The 22,675-nt window shown below is 41.4% G+C and overlaps 2 protein-coding genes across 3 annotated transcripts in view; both read left to right on the top strand.

Annotated features, from left to right (window-relative positions):
• Positions 1-1,636: 1,636 nt before the first annotated feature.
• Positions 1,637-4,451, top strand: LOC115483467 (titin-like; the record flags this gene model as incomplete). The annotated part of the gene is made up of 2 exons (XM_030225549.1): positions 1,637-1,679; positions 2,755-4,451. Coding segments are annotated over exons 1-2 (1,740 nt in total), but the record flags the coding sequence as incomplete, so codon positions are not given.
• LOC111603056 (titin-like) overlaps positions 4,437-22,675 on the top strand; it is a 56,276-nt gene continuing 38,037 nt past the window's right edge. The window contains exons 1-6 of one of the 2 annotated variants that reach the window (XM_030225973.1): positions 4,437-7,965; positions 8,193-9,428; positions 9,782-9,849; positions 9,929-10,232; positions 10,574-10,648; positions 13,866-19,529. In XM_030225973.1, the coding sequence (XP_030081833.1) occupies positions 4,485-7,965; positions 8,193-9,428; positions 9,782-9,849; positions 9,929-10,232; positions 10,574-10,648; positions 13,866-19,529 (10,828 nt within the window). In that variant the 5' untranslated portion in view covers positions 4,437-4,484. The remainder of the gene's footprint in view (positions 7,966-8,192; positions 9,429-9,781; positions 9,850-9,928; positions 10,233-10,573; positions 10,649-13,865; positions 19,530-22,675) is intronic. The other variant, XM_030225974.1, reaches the window with a different exon arrangement.

Raw genomic sequence — 22,675 nt, 5'->3', positions numbered from 1 at the left:
AGGGGGGATACGTTGATAATAAGTAAAAAGAAAAGAAAACCGCCGAAATATTGAAAGGCATTGCAGACATTGAATTTGTTCAGCTGCCAGCAGGCAGATTATCTATATGCTCTACTATACTATATGCATCTATATACATATATATTTATATATGTGCTGGCTGTCTATTCTATTTTCAATTTCATTTTTGGAAAATGTTTCTGCTTTGAAAACTAATTTCCAATAGATTAGCTAGAACAAACAAGAAAATAAGCGCAACAACAATTAAAAAGTAGAAACCATTTGATATTTTTAGACAGCAGCGCAGACTGGATATTTTGTTTGCAGCTACAATGAAAAACATTTTATGTATTTTTCAAGTAAATCGTGAAATTTATTTCAATTTTCTTTCATTTAAAAATTAGAAAAAAAAATAAATGAAAAGCGAAAATATTATATTGGCTTTCAATGTATGAGCGCAGATGAAAATAAACTGACATTTAGTTCAGGCGAAAATAAAATAATTAATTACCTACGAGTTGTTTTTTGTTTTGTTGTACCATGTAGACAAGATATGAGTAGCCGATTTGCCCAAGAGATCTACTCGAACACACACACACACACACCAACACGTATACGTGATTTGTATTTGGCTATGTGTGTTAGTCATTAGACAAGCCAACATGAATAAATGATTCTGTTTATGGTGCAGAAATGGATTTTAATTAAATTAATCAGTTACGGTAGTTTACTCATCCAATCGTCCTCTGGCGCTGATTCAGATGCCTTTGCCTTTATTTATAGACGCCAGCCCACAATTTTTGTATCCAACCGACTATTTAGATCAGCAATCCCTCTGAAATTAAGAAATGCATATTAGTATTGAACGTTAGATATTGGAACGATACTTTTAAGTATTGTGATCAAACTTTGACCATGTACTCGTACTCGTACGTGACCCAGACAGACACAGAGACCTATATGATATATGATTGGTCAGACGGACCTCGAAACGTATTATGATTATTTGACGTTTGATTATAATCAATTTGTATTGTTTATTTAATTTACGTTTATTTATTTTGTAGTGATGTTGCATGAGATTTTATTATTCATTTTTTATTGCTGCTTTTTACTACTAATTCGTTTCGTTCTCATTTCGTCCACTTTCCACAAAAAACACACAAAAGAATCAAATTGCGAAACTTTCAAATTATTTTATTTGCGTGTCAAATTTCAAGTATACGCCGCTTTTGCCGCCAATAAGTTTATTTTTCGTAAATCTTGTGGTAAAAAATGCTTTACTAAAAAATTAATCATAAAAACTCATGCGACGTTTGTTTTAAGTTTTATCTACAATACATTTGAGATACTCGTATTCCTCTGTCAATTAAATAATTTATGTTTATGTTTACGTTTCGTGTTTTAAGTGTTTATCGATCGAGCGAACGATCAAACGATAGCGCGATCAATAATCAAATATCCAATTCGATCATTCAATTCAATAATTATCTTCTGTTCTTCCATATCACTCTTGTTGTTTAATTGTATTTCTCATGTATTTAATGCTTAAAACCAATATCGCGTCTTTCAAATAAAAAACAAAGCAAATGCATCATCAACTGATACTCGTTTTTGATAACTTCCAAACTGCTCCATGCTTGCGCATCCTTTGCCGCTGCTTGCTCGCGCCGATATAGGTAATGTATTTATATATATATATATCAATATAGTATGTTTTATGTTAACGATTTAAAACACTTGATCGAGGATTGCACTTTCTAAATGAACCACACATTTGCCCCGTGTGGCAATTGGCTACCTTCTGCGCTCGATTGTTGTCTACATCCGAATGAGATCGGTCGAATGCGCCGCGGTGCGCTGACTGCGCTGCGCTGACTGCGATGCTTACCCCAAAAATACCCCGTATCGATACAGAGGCACAGAGAACCGCCTAAGAATCTGGCCGAGCTGTTTACCCCACCTGGTGACGTAGCAGCCACTAATCATAAATCTATTTCGGGCAGCTATTGTAAACACAAGCGTTTTAATTGTGTTTGCTCTCAAACTCAATTGCTCTCGCTGAGCCTGATCATTATTTTGGGCCCATACTTCATTTTGATGATCAAGCAGCCGTACTTAGCTGATGATAAATACATTCATTGAATATGTGCCAAAAAAGTAGCTATAGGTTAATGCAAGAAACACAGGTGAGATTCGTCACAGACGAGTAGTGAATCATGCGACAGATTCGTATCTTTTTCCTTTATCAATGTCAAACATTGAGTTGAGATGTGCGTGGCATATTATTTAAGTACCTAATTATTGATTCACGGCCAACATAGAAGACCTCTCTGATGCGAGTGCCCAATAAGATTTGCGATTTGTGGCTGTCGTGCCCCTTCTTTGGCATCCACATATACCTTTACATCCAAGCAGAAATATGCGTTCTGCCACGGTATTTGAATTTTCATTTTGCACACTACATTAATATTTTCAAGTTCATTGTCCATACATATATCTTTATATATACACATATGTGTGCAAGGTATTTTGATTTATTTTTAATATTGAGTATGAGCCATATGAGCCATGAGGTATATATATCAGAGGTATGTATCAAGTTGCCACACCCTTTGCTTAATAACATTTTCAAGGTAAGCGACTCAACCGAAATGCTACGTCGAACACTGTTGTGAACTCTGGAAAATGTCAGGCGATTCTCGATCCCCCATATACTATACTAACACCTTGACTTCCCCTTTGAACTTCTAGAACGACGTATCTCGGCTTATCAATTGCGTACGATTGATTCTGTCGAAGATGAGTCTTCGTCCTCTGGCAGGGAAGATAGTTCTCCTGAATCGCCCAATCAGTTCCAGCAGCAACAGCAGCAGCCGGGCACTTATGGTCAATATTTGGGCGTTAATGGGCAGGTACAGCATCAGGGTCGCTCGCGCACTAAGAAGACAAAAGTACGCAGCAAGTCCTTGCAGCCGCCTACTAATGTTGTACCTTGGCGCAAGTCCTCGCGTCCACACCGTGGACGCTCACTAGACAAGCAGCCATTCCTGCCGGGTTTCAAGCCAGAGCCAGTTAAGTCTTGGACCGAAGAAACAATTAGTTTAAAGGCCACGCCCATTGAGAAAAAGAAACCGACACCTAAGCTAGAAGCCGCTCAAGTTGTCCTCAAGTCCATCAAGACTGAAAGAGATCAGGGCATCATGAGTCTGGGAGCTACTTTGGAGCAAATTATTGCTGGCAAGACTGAAAAGGAGGCCGTGCCTTGGATAACAATGCGTGAGAAGCTTAAGCAGGTGGAAAGTGTGCAGCAACAGTTGAGCAAATTCGACCTTGATGAGGTCTACTTGCGACCGTTGGAAGGTCAAATCGAAACTGACCAGCAACTGCCACAGCAAGCCCAGGTAGAGCAAGTGCAGCGCACCAAGGAAATACAGCGCCTTAAGAGCATGGAAAGCGTGGAAATCATGGAAATGACTGACCAGATTGATAAGCTCATTACACAGCAGCAGAATAACAAGGATCTCATTCCATGGAAGGAGATGCGGCAGCAACTGAAAAGCGTGCAGCGGGTAACCAAGCAAATGGACAAGTTTAAGATTGAGGAGGTTGAGCTGCGTCATCTGCAGGCCCAACAGAGTATCGCCGAAGAATTCCAGAGTGCTACCCAAGATACAGTTGTCATGACTATCGACGATAGCTCTAAGAGCTCAATTTCTAAGATCATGACACGCGATGAGATTCAGCATTACGAAGATCAATCCAATATCTACAAGCAACAGTTCATAACCACTGAAGATGTTAACATAATGCATGTTTCAGAGCGCGAGAAGCTCGAGGCCCAAAGGCTGCTCAGAGAACAACAAGCTGTCAACTGGAGGCAGCAGCAACAGCGTCCTCAACTGCAGCCACTAACCTCAGTGGAGGACACAATCTCACAGACCAGCGAACGACATAAGATTGTACAGCAGCAAAGCCTTATCGAGGAGGGACAACGTCAACAGTTTGTGCAAGTCGAGGACTCTCAGATGATGAGCATTGAGCAATACGAACACCAAAAGATGATCAACCAGCGCACTCAAGGGGAATCCTTCAACTGGCGCCAACCACGTGAGCCACAGAAGTTTATTCAGGTCGAGGACTCATCTCTGCTACACCTGCAAGAGCGACAAGATACACAGGAGCAGAAGTTTATACAGCCGCAGCCCGTTATGTGGGAGCGTGGTATGAAAAAGCCGGAGCCTGTGCAGCCCCAAGCTCCTGTTCCACAACAAGAACAACAGTATGTGGAGAAACCAAAGACGTACGAGGAAATGCACGATGAGTTAATTGAACCTGTTCCAGTCCAGCAGCCGGAACCAGTGCCAGTTATGTGGGAGCGTGGCAAGAAGAAGCCTATTCAACCACAAGAAAAGACATATGAAGAACTACACGACGTGCTGGATGAACCGATTCCAATTCAACAACCGGAACCTGTTCCTGTCATGTGGGAGCGCGGTAAGAAGAAACCAGTTGCTCAAGAAGTCACTGATACTCAACAAATTGTGCAGACATCGAAAGTGGTCGAGCAACAAATTGTCGAGGAGACAAAGAAAACGGCAGTGCGTCGGGTAATACCCCCTCGAGAGCCAGAACAGAAAGTGGAACAAGTGACTCTTAAGCCAACACCACGGCCGGCACCTAAACAAGTCCAAAAGGCCGAAGAATTCCAATTGAAACCACTCAAGACAACGCGAACCATTCAGCAAACTGTTCAAGAGTCGGTTCAAGCCACCGAAGAAGTTCAACAGATTACTGAGGTGACAGAGGCTCCCAAGACACTTGAAATTGTCACGGATACTTTGGAAGAAGAAACCGTCAAGCCAGTTGAGCCTCAACCGCAGCCTGTAATGTGGGAGCGTGGCAAGAAGAAGCCTCAACAACCTGCAACTCAAGAGATTCCCCAGTCTCATGAAGTCGCTGTTGATACTCTGGAGGAAGAGACAGTTCCAACTGTTGAGCCAGAGCCACAGCCAGTGATGTGGGAACGTGGCAAGAAGAAGCCTCAACAGCCTAAGGCTCAAGAAATTCCCAAGTCACAGGAAGTCGCTGTTGATACTCTGGAGGAAGAAACAGTTCCAACTGTTGAGCCAGAGCCACAGCCAGTGATGTGGGAACGTGGCAAGAAGAAGCCTCAACAGCCTAAGGCTCAAGAAATTCCCAAGTCACAGGAAGTCGCTGTTGATACTCTGGAAGAAGAAACAGTTCCAACTGTTGAGCCAGAGCCACAGCCAGTGATGTGGGAGCGTGGTAAGAAAAAGAAGCCAGTTAAAAAAGAATTGGTGGAAGAGACCGTTCCCGAAGTACCAACAAAAACATTTGAAGAAGCAGTCGATACTCTGCCTGATGAAGTTAAGGTTGAGGATAAGCCAGAACCTGTTTTATGGCAACGAGGTAAGAAGAAGACACCACAACCTAAGCCAGCTGAAGAGCAGCATCCTGATGAAGTCGACGCGTACATTGAACAAGTCATCGACGTTGAGGAGGAACAAATTGTTGAAGAGAAGCGTAAAATCAAAAAGGTTAAGAAGCCTAAGCTTCCGCAAGAGCCAGTTGAACAGCCTGAAGAGGAGGTCCCACATGAAGAGACTATTGAAGAACAGGAAGATATCGTTGAAGAAGAGGAAGCAATAGTAGAAGAAAAGCGTAAAATAAAGAAGGTCAAGAAGCCAAAGAAATCTGTAGAAGTGGCTGAAGAGCCAGAAGAGCCTACGGAAGACATTCCAGAAGAGGAAGTTGTCCAGGAGCAGGAAGAATTGGTTGAAAAGAAACGTAGAGTTAAAAAGACAAGAAAGCCCAAGCAAACAGAAGCGGAGCAAGAAGAAGAGGAAGAAGAAGAACAGGTTCCCGAGACGCAACCCGAAGAGGTTCAAGAAATCGAAGAGCCTTCAGTTAAAGAACCGACTAAAAAGAAGGTTATTCCTAAAGTCCAAGAAGTGGAGCAGGTGGAAAAGGTTATGTTGAAGCCTGTGCCGAGAAAGCAACAGCAACTGCCTGAAAAAGAACAAATTGAAGAAGTAACTCTGAAGCCACGTGCAAAAACGTCAGTTGTCTCCGAGACGCAACAACCCGAAACAACTGAAACTGAGTTTGTCGAGACAGAAAAGGTTGTTACGTTCGAAGACCAGGTGGTAGATGTTACTAAGAAACGCGTTAAGAAGAAGAAGCCGAAGGCAAAGCCAGAAAGTCAAGAATCAATCGAAGAGCCAGTTGAAGAACCTGTTGAAGACATCGAGGAGCCAGAAGATGAAACTCTACCGGAAGAAATTGACGAGCCTGTGGAAAATATGGCAGAGGAACAAGTTATTGAAGAAGCTCCAAAGGAGAAGGTTACGCGATTCAAGCCCAAAAAGGAAGAAGTTGTTGAAATGGTTGAAGAAGTAGCTTTGAAACCAGTAACCAGACCAAAGAAACAATTACCTCAGGAAGCTACAATTGAAGAGGTACGCCTCAAGCCGACAAAGCGCACAACTGCCAAGCCTGAGGAAGTCAAGCTCGAAGAAGTCGATTTGCAACATGTTGAAAAGGTAGAAGAGAAAGTCATTCAAGAGGAGAAGCGAAAGGTTAAGAAGGTAAAGAAGCCAAAGCATGAAGAACTCCCCGAAATCCCAGATGCAGAGCCTACCATCTTGGAAGAGGCTGAGCTAATCGACATTGAGAAAGAGCCTAAGCCTGAAGAAGAGAAACCACAAATACCTTGGAAACGTGGCGAGAAGAAGAAGCCAGTGGCAGAACCCTTAGAGGAAAAACAATGGCCAACTGGCAAACGACGACCTCTGCCTGAAGAACAACCTGAAGAGGTACAGCTCAAGCCAATTCCAGCCAAACCTGTTGAAGTACCTGCAGTGCCTGAGAAGACAGTTTCCCCACCTGAGCTACAGCCTGAAGAAAAGGTTGAAAGCGAGGAAGAGATTTCTGATTTGGAGCCTCTGAAACTACCAGAAGAGAAACAACCCAAAGAAAAGGTCAAAAAGGAAAAGAAAAAGAAACCAAAGTTGAAGAAGGCGACACCATCAGTGGATGAGGTATCCGAAGAAGTGGCCGAGCCATTTGCAGAGCCAATTGCTGAAGAAGATCAAGTTGAAGAACTGCCAGTTGATGATGTAAAAGTGGTTGCTGTTTCTGAAGACGTGCAGCCGGAGGAAGAAGTTGTGATAACTGAGAAAACACCCGAAACAAAACAAAAGGCACACAAGAAACGTACAAAAGCACTCAAAGAAGTTTCGGTTGAGGGACAGCCGCAACTTTTGGAAGCAGCTGTTGCCGAAATCGAAAAGGCTGATGAAATTTCTCAAGAGATCTCACAAAAGACTATAACACTACTGAAGAAGACTGAAGATACAAGACCTCAATTCATAACAACAGAACAGCTTATTGAACTCGACGTGGAGGATGTAAGACGCGATCTCGAAATGAAAATCACTTCAAATATTATTAAGAAGGAGAAACGGCGTGTTGTGCTCGATGACAGCCAGCCTCTGCCCGAATTGGAGCTAATAACACAGAAACGTATTCAAGAGGGCATCGACAAAATGGCCGATGAGGAGTTGATCGAGGATCAGCAACTGACTCAGAACCTAGAGGAAACAACTACGTCTGAGGTAATTGGCCAGGAACGCAAGCTAGTCAAAAAGAAGAAGAAGGAAATCAAGCCACCGCGCATCACAGAGAAGCTGCGACCACGTCAATGTGTTCCCGAAGAGCCCACCGTCCTCGAATGCAAGGTTGAAGGCGTACCATTCCCAGAAATCAATTGGTACTTTAACGACATGCTATTGTTTGCATCGGAGAAGTATGAAATCACCGTCGTGGAGCAGGTGGCACAGCTAAAGATTGCCAAGGTCACACCCAGCGATGTGGGCGTTTACACCTGTGAGGCGAAGAACGAGGCCGGAGTGGCAACAAGTCGTACCAACATAATATTAGGTAAGTTCAGTAAATATTTTAAATTGTTCCATCAAATTTTGTTCCTGTCTGTGTGAGTCACTCGAAAGCTTTCAACAAAGTTGATTGGTGTCTTATTATCTATTTTAACATCTTGGAAAAACCACTTAACAAACAACTTCCATGATATTTTTCCATTTCTATGCCCAAAACACAACAACAACATCAACAACACACTTTAAAATACTTTTTATTCACAATGAATACAGAAAAAGAACAAGGAGTCGCACCACAGTTTACGAAACCTCTTAAGATCGTGTTTACAGAGGAAAAGCAGCCCGAGCGGCTTAAGGTAACCGTCACGTGTCAGGTGACAGGCAAACCCAATCCTCAAGTTAAGTGGTATCGTGGTATTGAGGAAGTGGTACCCAACGAAGCTCTGCAGATGTTCTACAATCAGGAGACTGGCGATGTTGTCTTGGAGGTGCTAAATCCACCTGCCAATGAAGCCATTACCTATTCGGTTCAGGCACAAAATCAATTCGGACGCGCCATTGGCAATGCCAATATTATGAGTCGTCTGGATGAAACTCCCAAAGAGATTCTCAAACCACCTACAGTTACGCCCTTGAGTGCGGTTGTGGTTCCCAATGGAGGCACCCTGCTCTTCGAGGCCAAATACGACGGTATGCCAAGACCCGAGATCAAATGGTTGCGCAATGGTCGTGAGATTATCGAGAACGAGGAAACCATTATAGAAACAACCGAAACAACGACAACAATCAAGGTTATCAATATGACTCGTAAGCGAACAGGAAAGTACGAGGTTTGTGCCAAGAATAAGGTGGGCGAGGCCAAGTCTTCGGGCTCTGTAGTTGTTTCTGATCAAGCACCAGACAAGCAAATAAGACCACCCAAATTTATTCAACCACTTGAGCCGAAGTTCTTTGGCGAACACGAAGTTGCGATACTTGAGGTTGTTGTCGATTCAGAGCCGCTTTCATCCTTCCAATGGTTTGTTCATAATGAACCCATTAAGAGTTCCAATGAATGCCGTATTGTTAGCCAGGCCAACAAGTCAACGCTCTTGATTGAGGACTTCCAAAATAAGTTCTCTGGACCGTTCACTTGTCGCGCTGAGAACGTTGGCGGCTCAGTCACATCAACAGCAACAGTTAATATGCTGGAGGCTTTGCCCCAAGAAGAGGCTGTGGAATTCGAATCGCCACGTTTCATTGAGGAATTGATTCAGCCCGTAGAGGTTATGGATGGTGAAACGCTGCTATTGACTTGTAAAGTGACGGGCAAGCCCACACCTAAAGTAGAATGGTACCACAATAAAGAAAAGATAACAGAAACAAAGGAAACCACACTCTCGCAGGATGCGCAAGGAAACTGTCAGCTCCAAATAACGGAAGTTTTCCCTGAAAATCAGGGCCAATATAAATGCGTTGCGACAAATAAGATTGGCAAAAGCGTCACGAAGACAACAGTTAATATTCAAGGTACTTTTGGATGGAATCAATTGATAGTTGATTGTTAACAATAGATACTTAGGAAATGTAGCATACACCATATGCATCGCATTCTACATAGGTTTTCCAATAACTACACTCTTTCCACTATCCCCCTATTATTTCCGCTCTGAATACTATATACAATGTTTAGTATGTTCTTTACACTAACTGACATCTTGAAGCCCTTGCATGTGATACTATCTAAACGAGAAGTTTCGATTTCGAATCTATATTATCAGCTCTCCCAAAAATCCTTTTGTAAATAATTTTCCGTTCTTGCGTTTGATAACATGCTTGTCTTTGGGCACGCTATATTTATAAAATTTAAAATATTTTTTTAGCATTTGAATATATCCCCGATTCTGAAATCACTGGACTCACAGGATCTGAGGAGGATCTACTTGATAGAGTAAGCGTGATTGTAGTAAAAGAGTTGCCTAGGTTTTTCTTGAAGCTAACTTTTCCTATATGATGACATCGTTTTTTAGACTATCTCAATCGACGAACAACCTCCGAAAATTATTAAAAAGCTACCTGAAAAAATCGAACCCAAAGAGGGTGAGCAAGCGAAATTGGAAGTTAAGGTTATTGGTAAACCAAAACCAAAAGTCAAATGGCTACGTGACGACGAACAGATATTCGCCTCCGAGGAATATCAAATCGAAAATTTCGAAGATGGGACCTCAGTGTTGGTCATCAATCATGTATATCCCGATGATTTGGGCACAATTAGTTTTGAGGCCTACAATCCGTTGGGAGTGGCAGTAACAACTGCATTATTCGCAGTCGAAGGTACTGTTATGGTTAATGATGTGTTTAACATACGCTTTATAATATCATGGAAAAGTCTTGGAATTGTTAGTAAAATTCTCTTTCAGATCTGCAGCAGCAATACCAAATTCCCTTTTATTCCTATTCCCCTTATACTATATATCTACAATCCAACTTGATAGCATTCCAACTCGTATTCCCCACACAAAACTATACTTTACTTTACACTTATACACACAAGGTTAAATAAATACAAATAGAACTTTAAAAGAATGTATTCACACATTATCTCCATTGCACTGCTGATGAAACGTTAATAATAATATACTATTATCACTTCTACTGTATTGCAACAACCCTAGGCATCGTTGGATCAAAGGATTATCGCAAACCAGAATGGGTGACCCACATGGAAGAGATGCAAGTCGCTCTCAAAGGTATGTATCAGAGAATAATAACCGACTTCTACCACTGTTATGTGTATATGTGTTTTAATTTCGTGTTCTTCAACACACAACTGTTTCCGTACTATTGTCTTAAATCACAAAAAACCACAACAACATTTCACAAAGTCTGTCTCTATTGTATTTGTCCATGTATTATACAATGTTTCGTGCACCAACAAAAACTATGTGAACCTGTCGATTTCGTCCCAAGAAGCTTACAAACTGTGTGGCTTTGTAATTGTCTCAGCCCTTACAGCTCTAAGGCTTATACACCCCTTATCCCCTCAATAAATCCAAGTCCTATTGACAAAAGTAAACGCCTTTAGAAATAATAGTATCAAATTTTCGTTTTCCCTTATCAACATATATATTTTCTTACAGTGTCAATAACTCAAGTGCAAGTAATTGGTCGTATGCTAAAACGTCTTAAATGAATTCTACTTTTTCCAAATTTCTACTAATCCCTATTAAAGTAAATTCCAAGGAAACACTATGACATTCCCCTAGCGCTGCTTGCCTACACATATATCTATGTAATCTTATGTGTTGACTGATTAAATTGCTTGTTTATTCGTTGCATTTGTTCAAGATTTAACAGAAAACAGACAAACAATTTACATATTACTCAAGCAAACTATTTCACACTAGGATTAAATACTGTAAGTACAAGGCACACGTACAGACTAACTCCTGTTGCTTGTAGAGCTTTGTATCTAATATGTAGTTAAACGATGCTATCTTTATGCTTATAGCTGCTAAATGCTCGCCATCGATACTTAATGAAATGCGTGACTGTCGTGCTTCCATTGGGGAAACAGCGAAATTCTCAATACAATTTGCAGGCAATCCGCAACCAGGTACAGTATACTGTCTGTAGTGCACTGCAGTTGGTTGGGGCTGATGGTAGATTGGTTTACTGGTTTTTGTAGATATTCAGTGGTATTTCAACAATGTTCAACTGAGGGCATCAGAAAAGTATCGCATGCTAGTGCAGGAATCAGAGGCAACACTTGAAATATTCAAGATAACAAATGAGGACTGCGGTTACTACAACTGCAAACTGATCAATGAGATTGGCATGACAATGACGCGCGCCAAATTCGACATATCCTCCACATCTGCAGTAGCAGAGGAGGAGGTGAAGGTAAAGACAACTGTCAAGAAGAAGACGGCCAAAAAGACAGCCAGCACAATGGCCAAGCGCACCAGTGCATCTGAATCTCAGTCACTACATAAGACCGAAATCAAAATCGTGCCATCGAGGGCTGTTGAGACTACGGTGAATATAGTGAAAGTCAAACAGGCTGTGCCCATTTTGGTGGAGCACAGTGAAGTATCGGAAGTGATGCAAGTCAAAGATCGCAAGGTAGCCGATGCTGAGCAACGCAGCAGAATCATTGAAGAAGTCGTAGAAGAAGCAGAAGAAATTGAGTCGGAGGAAGAGGTGCATGTCGAAAAGAAATACACATCGAGCAAAACAATTCAGCTAAGTGAAACAGTTGAGCTAATACGCACAAAAATCACAATGAAAACCATTAAGATTGAAGATATCTACGAGATTAGCCAGCATGAAGAGGTGCAATGGCTGCTCGAATCCGTCGAGGCCGAGTCGTTTGGCAAAATTGGCGAAGCGGCGCTCAGGGACTTGGCCACAATTGGTGTGCTGCTGCGTTATGGCTGCACTCATTACGAGATCACATACATGTACGAGCAGAACATATTCATATCGCTACAGAAACCCGAATCACAATCAGCTCTAGTTCAGCTAGTGGAGCGTGAAGGCCATGAGGAGCTGATCACGCAAATACTGAGTGAATCTTCGAACGAGGACGAAACTACATTAGCAGCGACAGTTGGCTTCAAAGCCTTTATACGCATGATACAGACATACGAAATTACAATAGAGACGGTGATACGAAAGTTTCATAGGGAGGATTTCATCTCTCACGATTGGAAGATATGCGGAAAGGAGGTTTGAATTCTGTTCTGTTTGTTTTGTTGCGTTCGTTCTTGCGGTTGTCTAGACAGTTGAAATGGCGGACAAAATTTGACTTAAATTTAAATATTCTTGCTTTAATTGGAAACTGACATTTCAACTGGAAAACCTGAAAATGTTTCATATTTTATAGTCTGAAGTTGTGGGAATATATTCTATTAGTTTATTGACGATTTTTTTTATAACTTTTTACACGATTTACTGAAATCTAGAGAATAGTAGAGACATCCCAAATAATTGAAAGTCATGAGGCTATAACCCGTGTGAAAATAGGTGAGTAAGGTTTTTACTTGTAAGCATATGTATATATTGCTTATTATATAGTTTTTAGAAATACGCTTAGAACAATTGAATTTTGATTACTGAAAAGCTATTTTATTTCTTTTTTACTTTCAAAAATGCAAAACTGCTTTGTAAAATACCTGCGCTTGTGTGCCAATCCCAACAAACTTAATCTAACACAAACGTAGAGGAAACATTTGTCGAGGAACGCACGATAGTTGTCGATGAAGGTTTGAACATAAACACAGATGAACTGTAAAGTCCAAAAATAATACCTCCAGTACTGATGTATCCCAATGAACTACTCAACTACAGTTACTACATCAAGTTATGACACAAGAAACAAAAAAAAACAATAAAACAAAAACAGAAAACAAACAAAAACAAAAACAATAATAGATATTGACTTTTCAAATATATAACAATTAAATTTTGTTAAACCAAATGAATCATGTGTATATTCTAAAAAAGACGCCTACCGATTACCTCAAATGCCCATTAACCGCTGATAACAACCTACTACTACTATGATTTAATGAATTTCTTTAGCCTGTTGCCATATAAGCTTTTTGGTATATTTAAAAACAATTTTTAATACTTCTACGTACCTGAATACAAATGTAGAAGAGCTTCTTTTTATTGAATGCACGAAGTCAAACAGTTGGCTTGGCTTGAGGTAAGTTTTCAGAGAGTTTTCCTTTTGTAATATGTACTGCATATGCTGTTTGTCTGTTGAGCTCTGTTTATGTGTCGCCAAGAATCTAATAAGAAGCAAAGAATGTTCATTAATTACAAATGCTTATCATATAATTATTAAAAAATGCATTTGCCTTGCTTCATGCACTTTTTAAACATTGTTAGTGAATTGTCCATAATAGCACCTGAAAGAGAAACCGACATTGTCATTGTTTAATTACATTACATTCGCAGAAACTACAACCACTAAGGTGGAAAAACAATTCATACAGCAACAACAAGAACATGAACATGAACAAGCACTAGGTCAACAACAACAATTACAAATACAGGCTGAACAAACTGTGCATAGAAAAACCAAAACTAAAAAGCATAAAAAACATACAGAAATTATACAACAACAACAAGAACAACAAATACAACAAAGTATTGAAGAGATCACAAGCTACGAGCAAAGAGAAACATTTGCAGAGGAATCGAACACTGAAGCACCTACAATTGAGACACTCGAGCAGATTGAAGAGCTTTTGCCATATAGCACAAATCTATCCACGCAAAATGTACCAAAAAATACACACGAAACAATTCCAGTTTCTGTAACAACAGAATTCTCCACACCTAAACCTATCGCAGCACAAGTACATGACGAACTCTTACCGCAAAAGACTTTAGCTGTGAATGAGGAATGTTTAGCATTCGATGAGGTAAGTTCTAGCTTGGCTCCGACCAGTCCGGCGACTAGTGAGCTAATCGAGCAAGTTGAAGTTCATGAAAGACATGCAGCTTCTATTATTGAGACCCAGACAAAGGAAACTCACAAGGAACTGAAGTCTTCTAAAATACCAAAGCTCATACAAGCTGAGCGTAAAATAAAGGAGTCGCGTCCATTGCTAATTGAAGCACCTAGCATCGAGGATTCTATCGTCGATTTGGAGTCAGCAAAAGCTCCCATTCAGCAAGCACATGGTGAAATCCTGTATTCCCATGAGCTCACCTCACAGCAGCAGTCTATTTTGGACAGCGTCGAAAGCCTGAAAACCCCAGCAGCTAATACGGAAAAAGCCCAATCACAATTGCTGGAAAACGAAAGTATTCTGATCACTGAATCTTTTAGAGGAGAGACAGTAGATAAGGAAACATCGCCAATAAAGCCCAGCAGCGAGCAAATCTCTCCCAAATTCACCCCAAGTGTTAGTCTAGGCATTAGTGAGTGCCAGCCGGAAGATTCTGTAGCGGAACTCTCATCATCAAAAGTGGTTCGTGCAGAGACCACATCAATTACAGTCGAAGAGTTTAAGGCATTCAGCACTAGTGAATCTAGGGCATTAGAGTGTGAAGAGAATATGAGCGCAGTATGTCAACCCACAAAGTCTATGGCAGAATTATCCATAAAGCCCGAAGAGGCACAGCCTGTGGTGCAGCAAGTTGACATAATGGAGTCGATTACTGACGAAAAACCAGCACCACAGCATATTAAGGAAAGTCAGGCCCTTAAACAACTAGTGTTGATGGAGAGCCTTATAAATACCACAGCTGATGCGCGTAGTCCCATTGAAGAGTCTTTGCCAGCCTTCCAGACAGATGCGCACGTAGCAGACTCTAGCTTGGAAACACAATCGCATGTTATTACAGAGCAGACTGTTTTCAACGAAGATGGCCCGAGGGAATTAGCTTTAGAGAAAATACCCAAAAACATAGCAGCTACTTTAAGCCAAACCAGTTCTCTTACAATTGGAGAATCCCAGGAAACGCAATTAGTCGAAACGACGGAAAAGCTGGTTAAGCCAACTGTTGAGCCAGCTAAGCCCGCGAAGGAGTCATTCACTACGGCCTTTGGAGCCGCTATTGGTAATCAGGAGGCAATATATGATACCGCTGAGTTTATAGAACATTCAGCCACCGAATTGAATCAAGGTAAAATAAATATAACAGAAGCAGAACTAGTGGCAGAAGTGCATGCGCAAACGATTATTGACTCTGAGCAGAAATTGTTGCCTGATCTGCCCGAAACTGGCAAGGCTAAGCTGAATTTTATTGAACAAAAGGCATTGGATATCAAGCAGGATACGGGTATTGAGAAAGAAACTAGTCTGGTCCCTAAAAAGCCACTGGACGAACAAGCCGCTGTGGAAAAAATGATTTCCGCTGAACTGAAGGCGAGCAGTGTATGGGAAGTACAACCACATGTTATGCCTGCTGATATTGCAAGTGATAGTTGCAAACCAGCATCAGCGAGTCCTGTGTTCGAGACAAAAACAGTTGGAGTAACAATTGAACATGAATCGCTAAAGGGCACAGATTATCTGGAGACCCAACGCCAACCCGAACTTAGGTCTGGTCAATTACTTATGAGTGAAAATCAACAGTCGTTAGAAGTAACAGCAGTGCAGGTCATTGAGAGCTCCGGAATTATCGAATCAGTACCGCAGCAGCCACAATTAAAGGCTGAGGAAAAAACTGACACATTAACTCATACTCAGTATGACGAGCAAATAATATTGGAGTCAACTATGGACTATGCAAGTGAAGGCAAGCCAACTGCGGCCCTTGCAGATATTACAATGCCTGCTCAAATTGGAGCTGATGTAAGAGAGCAAGCCTTACTAGAAAGCTTGCAGCCTCAGCAGGAAGTAGTACAGCCCCAACAGCAAATGTCAGCAACCACTTTTGACCTTCTACAACCATTGGAGACCAGTTCTCATCTTACTCTAGAGCAGGAAATGGTTTTGCGGCCAGATGAACAAAATAGAGTTCAGAATGCTTCTATCGGAACTCTCAGCGCTTTACAAGTGGCAAATAAATCAAGACCTCAGCACATGGAATCAGTTCAAGATCTTGGTGAGAAGACGCAGCCCACTCAGCAACAAGCTGAAGTCAATATAGGCGAAGTATCACTACCTGAATGTGAAGAGGTAACACCTTTTGATGCTGTAAAAGACTACTTAGCACCTTCTCTTAATAAATCGGCTATAACTAATGTACAAATCATAGAAAATACAACCGCTTTGGACACTACGACAGCTATAACTCATGAAAAAGCTGATGACATTGAAGAGCCAATTGTCATTCAACAATCTGCTCTTACTCCAAAATTAAATGAGTCGACCAAAAAATCGCCAATTTTAGAGCAGCCGAATGTTTTTGATCATATTGCAGAGCTGCACGACTTTAATCCAACTTTAGAGACTACTCAAAAAACACTAAGCAGCTTTGATGAAATACATGTTCAGGAAACGAAAACATTTGAAAAAGAAATTACACTCGAAGAGGACTCTAAGCCGATCAAGCAGTTGGCTAAAGTATCATTAGATTCAACAACTGGTATTGTAGTCAGCCAACAGGAGAATACTTTCGAATTGGAACGTGATCTAGAGATGCCAACTACTTCAATGGAGCAAGCAAAATGTATTGCCTCCGAATTGCTAAAGCTTCCACTGACCGAAGGCGTGCAAGACAATCAATCAACTGGAGATCTGGCTGAGTTTAAGGTTTCTAATAAATTTGCAATATCAAGTATTGATGCCTTAACAGAATCAACGACATCTGAAGCAATCATATATGACAATGTCTTATTAACTGAAGTTAGGGATCAGCCCGAATGTGTGAGTTCTCAGTCAATAATTCCCCATGAGCATAAGTTGATAACTGAGTGTGTTGTCGTTTCCGAAGTGGAAGAATATGAGAGAATACAGGCAAAGGAAAGCAGTGCTAAGCCCATTCAGGATACATTCAGCCAGTTAGCTGTAAAGGAAAATCAAAATACACTAGAGGCAGAATCGGAATTAAAAACAAAACGATCAGAGGAATTCAATGCAAAAGTTAGCGATGTTCTTTCACCTCTCTACACCAAGGGAGTCGATGAAATCAAGTTGTATGAAACAGTTGCTCAAACGAAGCCTACTGATAAAGTTAGTGAGCAAGAAGCCGGTATTTCCCATGTAATGTCGCATGTACCTATTACAAATCTACAACAAATTATAGAATCAACAGACAAACTTTTCGCCGAGGGTCAAACATGCTCGATTGCCACCTCAAGTGATAATGCCTCACAGTTAAAGGTACCTGTAAATACTTCCATACAAACTGTAGAGGACACAAATGAATTCATTCCATCAACATATATTGAGTCAACTGCTCAACCCATTTTGGAAGGACATCATTATGAAGTAACAGTAACAGATAGTCAATACGTAGAGGGTACAGAAGCTTTATCGCCAACTGACGAAGTACTTAGAAAGGCAACTGAATCATTGAATGCAATATTCAAAGCTACATCACAACTAGAAGAAGTGAACGTATTTCAAAAGGAGTGTATCATTCAACCTACAGAATCTCGAGAAATCACAGCCAAATCTAGCTTAACAGACATTCTTCAGCACACAACAACAACGGATGCAATACCCTATGAACAACCTCAAGATATTAAACAAGCCGAATCTAATACTCAGAATCTTCAGGAACCTCAATTGGTATCAACCGACGCCAATAAACTTACCGTTCAACTTGATGACCTGATTCTGCAAAGAGAGGATACGTTCTTGGACACTCAACCAACAGGTTATGGTAAACCTTTTATTGAAGGTACGCAACGTGAAATGCTTATCTCCGAAGTCATACCTATTGAAAATATTGACAACTTAGCCTTGCCGACAATTAAGACTGAAGAATTGTCGACTAATGTAACATGTCAAACAGAAATTCATAAAACTGTATCGACGGTTGCAATATACGAAAAAGCAAACGACCTAAAGTCTGAGCACCCAATTGAGAGACACGGAGCGGAACACACGGGATCTGATATTAAATGTGCTCAAGTTACAACAATGCAAACTAGCTTTATCAAAGAAGATAATATGGCTCCCCTAAACATAGTCAAAAATGTTGCTCAAGCTACCAGCACAGAGAGAGTGCCATTAATAACCGAAGAAGTTATCAGCGTGAGTTCTATACAAGAAAGCTACGATCTTAATGTACCAACAGAAGTGAATGCTGATTTAAAATGTGAAATGGGAAATCAGGCTACAACTATTACAGAGCAATTTATTTATGAGGAATCTCCCAATATAGAGCTTGAACAGAGCGAACAATTAACATCAAAGATCAATTTGGTAGAAAGTTCTACGAACCCAGTTCAAACATCTACTGTAAGCGTATACGAAAATATTGAAGGACACGGCGTTTTCAAGCCACAAAGTGCGCAACCAAAATCCGATATTTTAACGGACCTAAAGGTTTCAGTGGTGGAGGAAGTTACTGTCGTATCATCTATAGATAGTTTGCCGAAAGAGGAGCCTACACTGGCAACAGCAACTAGCGATAATATACCACATAGAAAAGTGCTGGAAACCAGGCAAGAGCCCTGTGAAAATGTACAAAATTTAGTGGACGAATCCACGCCAATGGTCTGTGCGAGCTATACACTTGCGGATACAAAAGTTGCAGCCGTATCCAGTGAACCTCATGTGAAGGAAACCATTGCTGAAACAAGCAGCTCCACTGTAGATTTGGAACATGCCAAGCCTTCAATAATACCTTTCAGCTCTCAGTGTCTCAGTGAACAGATAGTTACAGAAGAACAAGTCACTACACTCCATAAAAAGAATGAAACACTGCACACAAATGCAAATATAAGTTTTGAAGCAATCAATAAAAATCAAGCTGGTATCTTAAATTTAGAATTGATTGAAAATGTTCAACCTACAATAGAGGACAAAGAGAGTGCTTTACAGAGAACATTAGTTGTCTCTAATAATATAAATGTTCATTTACCCAAAGATGCTAAATTACTTGAAAAAGATAAACCACAAACTGACTTAGAGCTTAAATCTGACTCAAATATACAATATCTACCACCACTAAGTTCAAATGTAACAAAACATATGGTAAAATCCCATACAGGTAAGTATATAATAAGGTTAATTTTAAGATTGTCAACTGCAAAAGGCGTATTACTTCCACAACTATTTGACCCCCAAGCTACAAAACACATATTACACAAAACAATTCTCAAAATACATGCAGAATTAAGACTAAAAGCTAATTTTTCACACAGATACAAATCAAGCCACAGACACAAAACACACACAACAAAAGACACCAACACAAATAAATGAAACACACGAAGTTGAAACAAAGGATTTACCTGAAACTATTCAAATTGTTGACAAGCTCACAGAAGATGGTCAGCATAAGCAAAAAACAATACGAACACGTCTCATAAAAAAGGCGAAGGGCGACAACCAAGAAATCACAAGGATTGAAACCGTCGAAGAAGACGACAAGCAGCCCGAAACAACTGTCACTGTGGAAGAAGTTCCTGTAGAAGAGGAACAACCTGAAGAGATTCGGGAACTTCCAGAGGAAGTTCGTGTTATTGAATCAGTAACCGAAGATGGCAAGCCCAAAAAGAAGAAGATACGCACACGTATTATCAAGAAGGTTAAGGGTGATAAGCAAGAGGTCACCAAGATTGAAACCGTCGAAGAAGACGACAAGCAGCCCGAAACAACTGTCACAGTGGAAGAAGTTCCAGTGGAAGAGGAACAACCTGAAGAGATTCGGGAACTTCCAGAAGAAATCCGTGTTGTGGAATCAGTAACCGAAGACGGCAAGCCCAAAAAGAAGAAGATACGCACACGTATTATCAAGAAGGTTAAGGGTGATAAGCAAGAGGTCACCAAGATTGAAACCGTCGAAGAAGACGACAAGCAGCCCGAAACAACCGTCACTGTGGAAGAAGTTCCAGTGGAAGAGGAACAACCTGAACAGATTCGGGAACATCCAGAGGAAGTCCGTGTTGTTGAATCAGTAACCGAAGACGGCAAGCCCAAAAAGAAGAAGATACGCACACGTATTATCAAGAAGGTTAAGGGTGATAAGCAAGAGGTCACCAAGATTGAAACCGTCGAAGAAGACGACAAACAGCCCGAAACAACCGTCACTGTGGAAGAAGTTCCAGTGGAAGAGGAACAACCTGAAGAGATTCGGGAACTTCCAGAAGAAGTCCGTGTTGTTGAATCAGTAACCGAAGACGGTAAGCCCAAAAAGAAGAAGATACGCACACGTATTATCAAGAAGGTTAAGGGTGATAAGCAAGAGGTCACCAAGATTGAAACCGTCGAAGAAGACGACAAGCAGCCCGAAACAACCGTCACTGTGGAAGAAGTTCCAGTGGAAGAGGAACAACCTGAAGAGATTCGGGAACTTCCAGAGGAAGTCCGTGTTGTTGAATCAGTAACCGAAGACGGCAAGCCCAAAAAGAAGAAGATACGCACACGTATTATCAAGAAGGTTAAGGGTGATAAGCAAGAGGTCACCAAGATTGAAACCGTCGAAGAAGACGACAAGCAGCCCGAAACAACCGTCACTGTGGAAGAAGTTCCAGTGGAAGAGGAACAACCTGAAGAGATTCGGGAACTTCCAGAGGAAGTCCGTGTTGTTGAATCAGTAACCGAAGACGGCAAGCCCAAAAAGAAGAAGATACGCACACGTATTATCAAGAAGGTTAAGGGTGATAAGCAAGAGGTCACCAAGATTGAAACCGTCGAAGAAGACGACAAGCAGCCCGAAACAACCGTCACTGTGGAAGAAGTTCCAGTGGAAGAGGAACAACCTGAAGAGATTCGGGAACTTCCAGAGGAAGTCCGTGTTGTTGAATCAGTAACCGAAGACGGCAAGCCCAAAAAGAAGAAGATACGCACACGTATTATCAAGAAGGTTAAGGGTGATAAGCAAGAGGTCACCAAGATTGAAACCGTCGAAGAAGACGACAAGCAGCCCGAAACAACCGTCACTGTGGAAGAAGTTCCAGTGGAAGAGGAACAACCTGAAGAGATTCGGGAACTTCCAGAGGAAGTCCGTGTTGTTGAATCAGTAACCGAAGACGGTAAGCCCAAAAAGAAGAAGATACGCACACGTATTATCAAGAAGGTTAAGGGTGATAAGCAAGAGGTCACCAAGATTGAAACCGTCGAAGAAGACGACAAGCAGCCCGAAACAACCGTCACTGTGGAAGAAGTTCCAGTGGAAGAGGAACAACCTGAAGAGATTCGGGAACTTCCAGAGGAAGTCCGTGTTGTTGAATCAGTAACCGAAGACGGCAAGCCCAAAAAGAAGAAGATACGCACACGTATTATCAAGAAGGTTAAGGGTGATAAGCAAGAGGTCACCAAGATTGAAACCGTCGAAGAAGACGACAAGCAGCCCGAAACAACCGTCACTGTGGAAGAAGTTCCAGTGGAAGAGGAACAACCTGAAGAGATTCGGGAACTTCCAGAGGAAGTCCGTGTTGTTGAATCAGTAACCGAAGACGGCAAGCCCAAAAAGAAGAAGATACGCACACGTATTATCAAGAAGGTTAAGGGTGATAAGCAAGAGGTCACCAAGATTGAAACCGTCGAAGAAGACGACAAGCAGCCCGAAACAACCGTCACTGTGGAAGAAGTTCCAGTGGAAGAGGAACAACCTGAAGAGATTCGGGAACTTCCAGAGGAAGTCCGTGTTGTTGAATCAGTAACCGAAGACGGCAAGCCCAAAAAGAAGAAGATACGCACACGTATTATCAAGAAGGTTAAGGGTGATAAGCAAGAGGTCACCAAGATTGAAACCGTCGAAGAAGACGACAAGCAGCCCGAAACAACCGTCACTGTGGAAGAAGTTCCAGTGGAAGAGGAACAACCTGAAGAGATTCGGGAACTTCCAGAGGAAGTCCGTGTTGTTGAATCAGTAACCGAAGACGGCAAGCCCAAAAAGAAGAAGATACGCACACGTATTATCAAGAAGGTTAAGGGTGATAAGCAAGAGGTCACCAAGATTGAAACCGTCGAAGAAGACGACAAGCAGCCCGAAACAACCGTCACTGTGGAAGAAGTTCCAGTGGAAGAGGAACAACCTGAAGAGATTCGGGAACTTCCAGAGGAAGTCCGTGTTGTTGAATCAGTAACCGAAGACGGCAAGCCCAAAAAGAAGAAGATACGCACACGTATTATCAAGAAGGTTAAGGGTGATAAGCAAGAGGTCACCAAGATTGAAACCGTCGAAGAAGA

This window comes from Drosophila hydei, unplaced genomic scaffold, assembly GCF_003285905.1.
Source record: "Drosophila hydei strain 15085-1641.00,03,60 unplaced genomic scaffold, DhydRS2 tig00000001-arrow-pilon, whole genome shotgun sequence".
In the NCBI taxonomy this organism is placed as follows: Eukaryota; Metazoa; Arthropoda; class Insecta; order Diptera; family Drosophilidae; genus Drosophila; species Drosophila hydei.
Note: the sequence above shows the minus strand (reverse complement) of the source record. Positions and strands in the feature narration are given on the sequence as shown.